This window comes from Oryzias latipes, chromosome 1 (assembly GCF_053564925.1).
Source record: "Oryzias latipes strain Hd-rR chromosome 1, Olatipes_Hd-rR_3.1".
Lineage (NCBI taxonomy): Eukaryota > Metazoa > Chordata > Actinopteri > Beloniformes > Adrianichthyidae > Oryzias > Oryzias latipes.
The window spans coordinates 30,040,252-30,053,936 of record NC_136237.1 but is presented as its reverse complement, the minus strand read 5'-3'; the positions used below and the strand labels follow the sequence as shown (position 1 = coordinate 30,053,936).

Below are 13,685 nucleotides of genomic sequence, written 5' to 3'. Positions count from 1 at the left end.
TTGCATGAGACATTTAGCACCTTGTCTGTTTTTATGTGGCAACAGCAGATTGGGGCTTAGATTTTAAGTGCTCTGTTGATCCTGTTCTGCTGAGTTGTGTTGTCACTAGCTGCTGGGTGGATGCTGCAAATCAACTGCATCCACGTGTCCACATGTGCGCTCAGGCACCCATGTTTCCCTGTAAAGTGGATCAATGTCAGTCAGAATAACCAGAACAATAGATGCATTGTTCCTTATTTCTGAAAAGGGCCTGGATTTTCTGTGCTCCATAATCTGGAGTAAAATGGGAGGTTTTTTGGTTCACTCCTTCAAAAAAAATTAGGGGCAGTTAATTTGACATAACAAATGCAATGTGTTTCCCCCTTTAAGCACTGTCTAAATTACACTAGGTTGCATTTGTGAAGAAATTGTGGAAATTTACCCAAAGTAGCCACACTGTGTTTGTAAAACTCCCCCTTAAGGAAACCCATAAAAGCCTTTGTGTCTGCTCGTAAAACAATCTGGCCCCAGGTTAACATGCTGTTAATAAGCACAGAGTCAGGTGCTTCTATCAATCATAAACATAACTTAATGGGCAATAGGGGCAGCAATAACCGGAACACTGACTTTCTTCACTTGCTCGCTGGCTGCTCCATCCCCCTTTCTGAGCTAACCTTTGACCAGGTGAACTCTGAGTCTAAACTCGGATTATGTTTAACCTGTAAACTGCTGGCTGCTCCTGTCAAGCTGAACAGGAATGATTCTCATAACTTTCTATATTGTTTTAACTCGATGAGTCATTATCTGTAAAACTTTATTCCTTCTGCGAACGAAGACTGTGATTAGCGTTCGTCTAAGTTAATTATCTACCTTGTAATGAATCAGGTTTCCTTCTTCCACAGACACATGATTACACCTTCTACAAATCCCAGGGTCTGTTGCTGCAAAAATTGCTTCAAATGTCATCCATTTTTACAAGACATTCACCCCTTGCCATGAAAAAAAAACCCCAACTCTTGGGTCTTTCATATATTGGATTTTCAGTTCAGTTTTGTCAGCAATGAGGAAGCTGGCCTAAAAGCAGGAAGCAGGATAGCGTATGTCAAAAGTAAAGGTCTGACAAACATGTCGCAAGGAGAGGAATTCTGCATGTGTCACCAGAATGTTACATCGTCTTCGTGCTACATAGCTCCATCTTTATCAAGCAAGTACTGTCCTCCCTTTGTCATCGGACAGCAAGATAAGGCTGATAAGACATGGAGTCATGTTAGCACTTTGGGCGAAATGAAGAACAGAGGGAGGACACGTCAGGCTCCCAAACCAACCACAGAGATGTTAAAATGTAGCTAAATTTATTTTTGTGTTGTTGTTTTTTCTGTGAGGTCAAGGCAACTTCACCCTCTGTGAGCAGAATCAGGACCTTTACAAACACTTAGTTTCACCCTATTGAGGTTTCCTTCCTTCCTGCTGCCAAGATGGAGGAGGAAACTGGAGCACGTGGTTGCTACCACTTGACTTTTGATCTGTTTTGACTGTCTTGTCAAAATAGCCAAATCCTGTCACTTTAACCAGTAATGAAGCCTTGAAATAGCTCTCCCATATCATTCTCTTTCAAACTGATGCTCGTGTATTTGTTGTCATTTTAAGAATCCCAGCCTTAGGCGAACTGAGCAGGTACATGTGTGTATGTGTGTGTGGGAGGGAAAGATATCAGGTCAGGTCAAATGAGTGTGCATGTTGCCATGGTTGCTTGGCTTTGTAGTGTTCCACCATTGTTGTGACAGCCTCACCTATCTCTGTCAAAGTCCAGGCAATCTTGTTAGCGGCCTGGCTATCGAGCAACATGTGGCTTTTTTTTTTTTTTGCTAACTAACTAGCCAGGCATTGAGCTTGTTGGAGTTTTGATTGGTTTCTTCAGAAATTGAGGTTATTTAAGGATTTGGAATTTTTCTGAATGTGGGCTGTGTTGAAAATAAGAGAGTAAGAGGTTTATGTTTGCGAAGCCGATTTCTGCTTGTTCTCTGGCACTTTTTTGAGACTGCGCCCCTCAAAGAAAGCACACATGCATGCTAAAAGCTACACCCACACATTGTATAACATTCATATTGATAAGAAGGTTGAAAGTCCAAGGTGGACTTGTGTGTATGTGCTTTTGCGTTTAACTAATGAGTACGTTGGGTCACAATGTACAACAATTAAATGTGCAGAATTTTTGTCACAGCTTGAGGTCATATTTCACAAAGAATTCCTCAAGTAGCTTAATTCCAATTGGTCTTTCCTCTGACCCACACACACACATTGTCACGTCCATACACTCACACACTTATGAAAGCACACAGAGCATATGACGGAGTCACACTGAGCGGACCTTGAGCTAGAGTTTTCAGGGTTTACAGCCCTTCGTGTTCTCAGATGGGGGTCAGAGGTCAGCCAGGGATCTGACAGACTCAACAAAACAAGGTTGTAAAACCACTGATAGAGGAAGGTGCTCTGAGGATTTATAGACGCTTTATTTCCACTCTTGCGTACAGGTCAAATAATGAATCTAAACTACTGGGCATATTGTGTTTATTGTTAATTGATTTTCTCCACCCTAGAAAGCAGCCATTTTGTGAGCAGTTTGGCTTGATTTGATGTTTTTTTCCTGTCTTCCAGTTCCCCAAACTGATTGGATGGTTTAGTCAGAATGACAGCTGAGGATCCTGCTGCTTCTTCAACAATGAGCAATAACGCTGCCCATGCTAAACCCTCCGCTGCTTCCCACCATTCTCTCCACGGACACATCAACATCCCAGAGGGTGTTGCAGGAGCCTCCAATGAAGCTGCACTGGTGACCTTGATGGAGCGCACTGGCTACACTATGGTGCAGGAAAATGGTCAACGCAAATATGGCCCTCCTCCTGGCTGGAACGGCCCATCTCCTCCTCGAGGATGTGAAATCTTTGTTGGGAAAATCCCAAGAGACGTTTATGAGGATGAGTTAGTCCCAGTGTTTGAGTCAGTAGGCCGCATCTACGAAATGCGTCTGATGATGGACTTCGATGGCAAAAACAGAGGGTATGCATTTGTGATGTACACAGAGAAACATGAGGCTAAAAGAGCTGTGCGGGAGCTAAATAACTATGAGGTGCGGCCTGGTCGGCTGTTGGGGGTCTGCTCTTCTGTGGATAACTGCCGTCTTTTCATTGGTGGCATTCCCAAGACAAAGAAGCGTGAAGAGATCCTGGAGGAAGTCTCCAAAGTGACAGAAGGGGTATTAGATGTCATAGTTTATGCCAGTGCAGCAGACAAGATGAAGAACCGAGGCTTCGCCTTTGTAGAGTACGAGTCGCATCGGGCAGCTGCTATGGCCCGCAGGAAGCTGATGCCTGGCCGAATTCAGCTGTGGGGCCACCAGATCGCTGTGGACTGGGCTGAACCAGAAATCGATGTAGATGAAGATGTGATGGAGACGGTGAAGATCCTCTACGTTAGAAATCTAATGATGGAGACAAATGAAGAGACAATCAGACAGGTAGGACTTGTGATATATTTTGTGTTTTTAAAGAAAGACTTATTTTCATTTTTGCTGCTCACTAGAATTCACTTATATGGTTAGTAGTGTTCAAATTAGTCCCAAACATTTGTTTCGACAAATGTCAAAGCTTGTTTGAAACTCTGATCCACCTAAAGAGAAACATAGGTTTCTCTTGGGTTGCAAGTGAACACTGGTGTGGTTACCTACAGTGTGAATTCACTATCTGGCAAATTAGAGAAGAATAAAAGACATAAAATGGCATAAGCAACAATCATTTTTTAGGGAAATAAATATGTATAAAGATTAAAGTACCATTTAAATAAGTGCAAATCAAGAAAGGTTTTAACATGGTGGTGCTTGAACCAGCAGAAGTAAGACAGTAAAGGTCCTTATTCAGAAATTATCCTAGGTCTAAAAACCAACAAAGGTTTCTCCTCACCTTTTTCCTTCAGTGCTTGTTTTTTGGACAATCCCACTTCCAGACATGCAGATCTATTAACAGCAAAATCCTGCTTAACCCTTTAACACGGCAAATGTCTGCGGTAACACCTAAATAACGCACACTCTTTGACATACTGTAACTCCTCGACTATTCACACAATTAACGTGAAGCGGCTGATTCTGAAGTGGAGAAAAGCGACTTTTCATATCGGCTTTGCACCTTTATGCAGCACATTTCAAATGTAAAGTGTTGCGCAAGGCTACTTTTCTCCACTTCAGAACCCGCTGAAATTATTTGCCTAATTGCATAAGGTTGGAGAGTTACAGTAGTTGAAAGAATGTCAACAACACTGGAGCAGGTCCACTCCTAAAGGTTTATTAATAAAAGACAAAAAAATCTAAATACAGTTTTGACATCTTTTATCACTCCTTGTCTAATTACGGTAAACCAAGTCCGCCAAACTGTTCTGATCTAAAGTTGCCCTTAATAAGTCTACCTTTCTCAAAAGGGTTCTCAGATTTTTAAGAAGGCACATTGTGGAGCTTACGCTACTCACACTTTGTCGACATCAAAGTTGACATTAAATAATTGAACGTGTCGACTCAGAAAGCTAGAAAGCTATGGCTAGAAAGCTAGAAAATGCAACGTTTTTTTTTTTATTGCTGATTAGACTTTTTAACACTGTCAACCTTTACTTTTGAAGCACCCTAAAAGAAAAGGGGAAAAAACACAAAAACAGATTCATGATTCATCTTCTTTGTGTTTTTTACCAAAAGATCCAAAATCACGTTGTCTCATTCCGTTCTCCAGATCTTCAGCCAGTGGAACCCTGGATGTGTCGAGCGCGTAAAAAAGATTCGTGACTATGCTTTTGTCCACTTCACATCACGGGACGATGCTGTGCTGGCAATGGACAACCTGAATGGCACAGAGATTGAGGGGTCCTGCATCGAGGTGACCCTCGCCAAACCGGTAGATAAAGAGCAGTACTCCCGCCAGAAGGCGTCCAAGGGGGCAATTCCTGCCACTCCAGAAGCCACTCAGCAGCAGAACTACGTTTACCAGTGTGACCCCTACACATTGGCCTACTATGGTTATCCCTACAGCACCCTCATTGGACCAAACAGGGACTACTTTGTGAAAGGTTAGAGTTCATGTTTGCTTAACGTCTGAGAAGATTAAAATGTCTAATACACATCTAGAGATTGTCAGAAAAAATGCAAGTTCTGCATTATTTAAGAAAGCGATGTAATAATGAGAAAGGATCACATTAATTTTCAAAAAAATTCCCAAGCTTGATAAATATTTCAAATCTGAGAATTGTTAAAAACCAAAGTCAAAATGAGCTGATGGACCAATGAATGCTAATTACTTGTGATGATTGATTAAGTGTGGTCTTGGGTAGGAGAAGGACGATCTTATTGACTTTCAACAATCATTGTGTTTTGGTTTTCTCTCCAAAGGAACCCCAATGATACTGAACAATGGTAATCACTCACACCCATATTCCGTCTCATTCCTTCAATGAACAATCAGCTTTCTTGTCATGTGACAAATTTCACATTCTAACACCATTCTTTTTCTGCTGTGCTGTCACCTCACATTTCAAGCTAGGTCATTTTAGACTATTTTACAGTGCTGTAAACTTACAAAACTGCATAGTTGTACATAGACACAAGGCCAAACGTGGATAAACAGTCCAGCGGCAAGTGTCTTTTAAAAGCCCACAACAGAAAAAAAGTTCAGCTTAAAGAAAGTTTTTAGTCTTGTTCCCCACCAATAGTTACCTAAGTCCTAAACCACAGCTACTGTCGTCATATAACTTTAATTGTATTTTAAGCAGGTACTGTGAGAGGTCGTGGCCGTGCCGCTGCAGGTAATCGTACCCCTGGACCGCGAGGGTCATACCTTGGGGGTTACTCTGCTGGTCGTGGCATCTACAGCCGCTATCACGAGGGCAAGACCAAGCAGCCCGAAAAGCCCTATGAGCTGATGAACAGTCTGGAGCTTCCTGCCTCCGTCAACCCAGTTGGCATCAAACCTGGCACAAGTCAGTGAGATAGATGTACCCATCCATGTCCAAAGCCTGCACTAAACCTCTCTCCTGTGTGGTTTGAGGCAGCGTCATAGCTGTTGCTAGATGGTCATGTGTGAAAAGACTTTATCTAGATGAGACAAGTTTCAAATACAAAAATAAAATGTTTGAAATTTCTGTCTTTTCCATCATGACCGGAAAGCAACTCATTCATTTCATTTCTCTATCTTTCCTTTTTCCGTCCCATCAAAAATGTGCCTTTTCTGAGAAACAGTGCTGTGTTGAATAAACAAAAACAAACACGAGGAACTGCATTGGACATTGCCAGTAAAACACAATGGTCTGTTTAAAGATAACAGGAAGGATTCCTCACATATGTATCATCTTGCCTCACAATTGACTTTGCCAGAGGGCATTTCATTTCCTTTAACGAACACTTGACATTCACAACACCTATTGGAGTTTTTGGCACCCGAATGCAGTGAAACGATGAGTTTTGGATGCACAGCGCTGTTACCTCTCTAAATGTGATGACGGGGGTTGACAATTTTTACCTGAGCTCCAACTTTGACTCTAACCTCAGGAAGAATGAACCCGTTGAGCAACCAAAGCCTACATGGTCCGTCAAAATGCCTCTCTTCGTGGATAAAGTTCTTCTGCTCTCCTGAGCTTCAATAGTCACCGTCATAGATGGAACTGAAATTTTAAATATGAATCATCTCAGCTCTGTCTGTTAAGATATTCAGCAACGGGACCTTGAAAGGTTGGTCTAGACGACATCTAATTGCTCATCTGAGAAGCTTCTTCAGTTCTAACTGGGAATGGGGAATTTCAATTTCAACCCAAAGTGTCATCTATGCATCTGAGCCAAAATGTAAACTAGAAAAAGGTGGAGTTTAGCCGGATGTCCCGCAGATCAACCTTTTAAAGTCCGCTTTCCTTGAGGAACACAATTCTGCCATCCTAACGATGAAGTCAGGAATAATGCCTGCGTTGATTAACTTGAACTAGTTTAACGTGCTTTAAGAAAAATTTGTTCTAATTTCTGCTTGACTTCTTTTCATGCCAGTAAGCAGCACTGTAGCAAATGACAGGAAGAATTCAAGTCAGACAAGAAGATTTCAATTTTTAATTTGTCTAGATCAAAAAAAAGAAAAAGAAATGGACTGTATTCCCAAATAAACACAGGCATTATTTCCAAATCAAATCCCTTTTCTGAAGCCTAACCCAGCGACTGCCCATCCCGGACTGTTTGCAAGTCTAATGCAGGGTCCCAATTGAATCAACTTTACACAAATTACCTAACTTAATTGCTTTTTGTTTTAAAATCATTTATTGTTGTTCTCATTTGTTCCTGATTGCAAGTCTTGTTTTGATTTTTTGGTTGATTTAACTTCAAGTTCCTTTTTCCAAAATAGAATCATGTCAGTCTGGAATTTGGCTTTGTAGTGTCTGTGAAAAATTAATACAGACTGAAAGATTTTTTAGTCTCTGAAACAATTACTTATGTTCTGTGTGAGTGTTTGTTAAAGTAAGGGGGTTAATCCGCTGCAGAACACCGTCATAATCCAAATCACACCTCAGTGCCAGTTTGTGTAACTTATTTTCACCACTTATAGGGAAATGTAAATTGCCCTCATGTTAAGGATGCTCCATTGTATTTTAATTCGTTTGTTTTAGAGACTGCTTTCAGTTTGAAGCATGCCTGCATGTGTGTGTCCCCTGTCTCCTGCTTTTACCACACCCTGTTGTTGTGGCCCACTCTGTTATCCAGGCTTTTATTTTGGAATATTTCTTTGTGCAGTGGCTTTACCTGCTCTGGGTGCCCAGTACCCAGTGTTCAGCCCCACTCCTGCACCCAAACTGATGGAGGATGGAAAGGTGCACACAGTGGAGCATCTCATCAACCCTTTGGCCATTCAACACCCAGAACACACCACTGCTGCTGCCGCCACAGTCCTACCTGCAGTGTCCACTCCTCCTCCCTTCCAGGTGAGTCTCACAGAAAGCTGTTGTTTAGGAGAGGGTTACTACAGTTATTGTAGTTTACTCAAAATACTTATTACTAAAAAGTTATTGCAAAAAAGGGGTTGGTTGGCTCCACTTCTTATACCTTTGCTCCCATGTCTCTAAATGACTGACCCCAAACGTAACAGCCATAAAGGCTGATTTTAATATTTTTGTCTTAAAAGAAAGTTAAACCATGTCAGATGTTTAAATATCCACTCCGATGAAAATTGTGTTACGCACACAATTGTACTTCTGAACATTTCTTAATTTAAATTGTTGTGAATCAGGGGCAGATAAAAAATGTCACCTGAAAAAGCTTGTAAGTGTGATGTAGAAGCTACAATGGCAAGCTGCAAGCTCCCGGGTCCTTTCCATTCTGATGCATCGGCTTGCAGACAAATAGATCCACGTACATCCTTCTTTTCCTCATCTGAGCTGGCATCTGGCTCCAAACTGTACGTCTGGATAGCTCCAATATTGCTCACCATTTTTGTTGCACCGGTATTGTTAGGTTGGGGTGAGAGGGGCTGTAAGCTACCGATAGAGAGGGTAAACAAAGGGATGATGGGAAATGGGAGCAGGTTACTCCACATTAAAAGTCCTGCCCACAACTCTGAGCTGAATTTCTAATGAGCTACTGCCGCTCTGCAGAAACTATGTACAAGAAAATGACACAGGTTTTTTGATATTAGGATAAAAACATCATCATTATAATTAGAAGACCACTGGGAATGCTTTTTACAATAGATCAGTAGACGATTGGAGTGGGACATTAGAATGTTTGTAAGGAAGAATAACCCAAAACTCATGCATCTCATAGAGTGTTCTGTAAAAGAGCTCCTGAGATGTTTATGAAACATTTACTTTCCATTGATCTTCTCATGTTTATTTCTCTGTCTGCATGCCCTTTTCAGTCACTGTGGACATGTTGTAGTAATCCTGGTGTTTTTGTCTTGTTGAATCAGGGCCGTCCCATCACTCCTGTTTATGCCATGGCTCACAACGTTCAGCGCATTCCCACAGCCGGTGGCCTGTATGGACCCGGCTTCGTCCCCATCACAAACTACACGGCCAACACAGCTGCTCTGGCTGCCCTGCAGAAAAACGCAGCCATGACCGCTGCAGCATACGGAGGTTATGCCGGCTACGCCGTGCCGCAGGCCTTCCCTGCAGCCGCCTTTCAGCTGCCCCTCCACGACATCTACCAGACATACTGATCCTGACCAAGACACCAGGGTGTGACTGAACGACATCTCAACAGTGCCTGTTCCTCAAAACATCTCTCGGACTCGAGTTCTGAAGGAATTTGTAGCAAACATTAGGAGCAAAGAAGTGACATCCAGACTTCTCCAGCTCTCGTCCCCGTGAACCCAGAAAGGTGTCAGTGCGGTTAGATATAATGACAGGTTTTTACCATAGATATATTCTCACAAAAACACAGTGTACACATCCTCTTCTCCAACGAAAGCATGGCTCCACCATTTTGTTGCTATGGCAACGGGAACACTGAAGGTACATTTAAGTATTTATGACGAGAAGATGCGTATTTAAGATTTTATTCTTTGTAGGTCTCTCATTTATTTGTGATGGTATTAGTTTTTTCCCCAAAATAGACCTTTACACTGCCTTTCAAGTGTAAAAACGAGACAACAAAAAAACAGAAAGATTGAAATAATTGGAAGGACGTAAAACAAAACAGGAACTACTGATAAGACAATGCTACTAACTTTGGAAATATTCTTGTTTTGTAGTTGCTCTTGTATTAATTTGTGATATGTTAGCCAGTTTTGCGTCTTGTAGGGGATACTGTCCGTCCATGTTGGTTGAATGTTTATACTTTGAAACTTGTTTCACTTAGCTTTTTTTTTTGGTTTTCTTAAATGAAGGTTCTAGGTGTTTTTTTCCTCAACTTTAACTAGTTTGTCGTTTTTTGGCTTTAACATTTGGAAACTTGTTTTTGGTTTATTGTGTTCATGGCTTATGTAATGACAGAATCCACAAGAGCTTAAAGGATACATACATATATATATATATATATATATATATATATATATATATATATATATATATATATATATATATATATATATATATATATATATATATATATATATATATATATACACACAGTACAGACCAAAAGTTTGGACACACCACACCTTCCCACGTTTCACATGTACACTAGCTGTATTTTTAGAAACCAACCACTCCTGGAAGGCATTGTGTACAAGGAGGTGTCCCCTGGCTTAAGAGCTGATGGGGGACCAATAGACTGAATCGTTTGGTTTTATCCTTTATTTTCGTTTCTTTGTCTTTTTGATTGGATTCCCTCTTGAGAGGTGAACAAACATGGACAGAGGGTTGGAGGTATTTTCTGTTTGGGCTAGGGGGCGCCATGACTGGAACCGCTTCCATGTTTTTCTAGTGCTAAACAACCCATTTACCACACTCCAGACTGATGACTCTGACTTACAAACTCCTTTGTGCTTGACTTAAGTGCCAATGCCTTATACTCTGTGCCTACATAACAAGCCCACAGAGATTTCCATTAGCCCCCCAGAATTTTTTTGTTTTGTTTTTACGATAACCTCAACTTTTAGTGTTACTGTGCCATAGCGAAACAAGTCTGTTTCAACTTTTTTGCAGTCAGATGAGACAGCGGCTGCCTCCCTCCAGTGCAGTAACACTCCATAAGCTCATTTTCCCTTTACAGCAACATATTGTGCTTGACCGAGGTGCACTTATTTACAACTGGAAAGAAGTCATCACTTTCAAATGAAAAAATTTATAAGTGTAAAACCTAATCTGAAAACATCTTTGACTGTTTTTATGTAACAATTTGAAACCCTTAATGGATGAAAAAAGCTCCTGAATGTTTTCCCTGCACTTGTTAAAACTGCCCATTGTTTTTTTGTTTTTAAAATGTGTAAAATTGGATGTCAGCAATATCTCGTTTTGAAATATGCAACAATTTAGCCATACTTTAAGCAGAAAGTTGCGCATCCGCAAAAAAAAGAAGAAAAAAACAATTTTTTTCAAAATATGCCAACTTTCCTTTTTCTTTTTTTTTTTGATTGAGTTATATTTGAAGTTTTACTCTCATATTTAACTGATTTAGTGATTGGTCCAAGAATTTGAAAAACAAGTGTAATGACATTTGATGTGTCTCATCTGTTGTATGTTCCTCCATCTCCTACTGGATTTTACTGCTGTTAACTACATTATGATGACAAGTCAGGATATATATTTAATATATGCATTTGTTGTGTATGAAGTGAGAAGAAAAAGGTATAATATATTCAAAACTTCTTTTCCTTATTTACAACTTAAGTAGGGATAAAAATCCACAGTAATAAAGGTAGAAAAATATGGTATTTTTTTTTTCTTATTTTCCCCCGAATGTCTGTTAGCCTTAGACAATAAGGTTACCCTTGCCTTTTTTTTTTTTTAGTTTTGTGTAATATACTTAGTGTTAAGAGTGGGAACACAAAGAATCCTCATGTTCAGCTAAATTTTAGCAGCTTCAGCAAAGATTAAAGCTGGCCCACTGAGGTGTTACAACCTGCTGGTACTTTGAACTGGTGGTGTTGCAACTCTGCGTGTTAGCCGTGTCTTAACTACTGACAGACTGAAGTCGCATTTGTCAAAAAGAAAAAAAAGAAAAAAATATAACAAACAACAAAAGTGTCCTTTCTATCCTGCCTTCCACTCTAAAAATGCCTGCTGTACTTTTTTGTTTTTTGTATCTGCATTTCATCACACTACAGTGGAGGATAAACGGCTTACACCAATGAAGTTTTTCATTGAGGCGTTATCATTTAAACTCTTCCGAGTGTGTGTGCCTTATTGTCAACATGTTGCCTTTGCTGTACTGTTGTAGAGCTATGCAAACTGTTTTTTTTTCTATCTACAGGTTTGTTAAAAAAAAAAGAAATAAACAGCCTCATTCCCTCTTTTGTGCATTATTATATTTATAGTGAAAAAGTAAGCAAATAAAGTGTATTTGAAAAGATGCGGAAGGTGTCATGGTTAATCATTCCCCCATCGCTTTATGAAACGAGGTCATCATCAGCCTCAGCCTGACGTTTAGATTCAAGGCCAGATAAGGGTTATGTGAGGTGAAAGGACTCCAAGAAGCTGTGGATTTGAAGGAGTTCAGAGTTTGGAAAATGTTTCATCAACTGCTGAACTTTCCTCCAGATAGAAGCTGAACCCAAATGGCCGTTTTAGGCTGGATTTCATCATTTGAGTTAGTTTGCTGTTCTTTATTAACTCTATCTTTTACCCAAACGGTTTTACTTTTTAACATTTATCGAGGTACAAACTCCTATCGTTCCATAAATGCCTGTCGTATCATTTAATTGGAAGCATTGTCTTATGCACAAGAATGAAATGTGATCAATGTGTCAATATTAAACTGCAAATTATTTAAAATAAAATAAAAAATAAAAAAACAGTGGCTTGGACAGAATCTAAGGAAGACAAAATGACTTTCCAAACAGATAAAACACCGGTGGACGACATGGCTACTAATTAGGTTAATTGTCAACTATTCAGTGCTGTGACTTCTTGAGCAAAGATAAGCAAAGTCCTTGAATTGCAGAAAAATGCACTGCTCTACAAAAAGTACTTTTCTTTAAAGAGTCATCCAAATAAAATTTGTATTTTTTAAATATATTTATCCAGCACAATTCATGTTTTGCAACAGTTGAATAAAGATGACGGACACCATGAATTGGTTTTACCTGCCTGTGAACCTCCCTTCTGCTGCATTCAAGATCATAAATGTAAACTTATGAAATAAATGAACCAAATTCATTATTACTTCTTGTAATATAAAAAAAACACATTACATATTACTAGTCTGCTGTCTTCTCAAATTGTGACTTAGAAACAGAGGTGACAGGTGTCATGTTTGATATGCCTTTTTTTGGTGGGGAGGTTGGTCTTGTCAAATTTAGTTTTACATCAAATAAAAATTTGGTATTGTATAAAAAAAAGTTTTTATTGATAAAACGTTTCAATACATATTTATTTATACTTGATGCTGCTTTTTATTAAAGTAATTTATTGCAAATGTAAAAATACAACTAAGTTGTTTTTTTTAACATCTCAGAATTTTGAATGAACTAAGTTATTATGGTCAATTGTCGCCATCTAGTGGTACATTTATGTAACTACAGCAGTGTGATGCAATTGTGATCGATGCGGAATCTCATTGGGCGCCATGTTGGGGATTATTGTTGTAAAATAAAACGCAATGGTGACATTAGTTGACCTGCAGCGTGAAGGGAGTCTCAGTATTCACCGCAGAGAAATCTCTCAGAAATGTGGGGAGATTCACAAATGATAGCGGGTTTGTGAACGCACATTCTAAAATTTGCACGATCTGTGAGTTCATATAACAAGTGTACCTAAAAATGATGTTTGTGAAGCATCTGTTGTGCATTTCTGAAAAAATTTATGTGAATTTCTGCAAAATGTATTGTGTTTCTGTGAAACACAGCGTGCACATTTGGGGGGAAACACTTATTGTGCATACACTACACAGGGTGTGCATTTGTGTGCATTTCCAAATTAATATTGCACGTTTGCGTAAAATTACAGTTGTGAATCAGAGCGTTCGTATTTGTGAAACTGGTTGTGTGCATTTCTGATCATTGAGACTGAATTAACTCCATACATTCAAGGTTGGTCTCAAT

At 39.7% G+C, this 13,685-nt stretch overlaps 1 protein-coding gene across 19 annotated transcripts in view; it reads left to right on the top strand.

The window, feature by feature from the left end:
* Window positions 1-11,654, top strand: part of LOC144981209 (RNA-binding protein 47-like) — a 31,182-nt gene extending 19,528 nt beyond the window's left edge. For 7 of the 19 annotated variants that reach the window (XM_078953144.1, XM_078953127.1, XM_078953136.1 and 4 more), the window contains 6 exons: window positions 2,635-3,493; window positions 4,749-5,082; window positions 5,402-5,425; window positions 5,779-5,988; window positions 7,778-7,965; window positions 8,949-11,654. In XM_078953144.1, the coding sequence (XP_078809270.1) occupies window positions 2,666-3,493; window positions 4,749-5,082; window positions 5,402-5,425; window positions 5,779-5,988; window positions 7,778-7,965; window positions 8,949-9,200 (1,836 nt within the window). In that variant the 5' untranslated portion in view covers window positions 2,635-2,665 and the 3' untranslated portion in view covers window positions 9,201-11,654. The remainder of the gene's footprint in view (window positions 1-2,634; window positions 3,494-4,748; window positions 5,083-5,401; window positions 5,426-5,778; window positions 5,989-7,777; window positions 7,966-8,948) is intronic. The other 12 variants (XM_078953170.1, XM_078953156.1, XM_078953157.1 and 9 more) reach the window with 5 other exon arrangements.
* The last annotated feature ends 2,031 nt before the right edge of the window (window positions 11,655-13,685 follow it).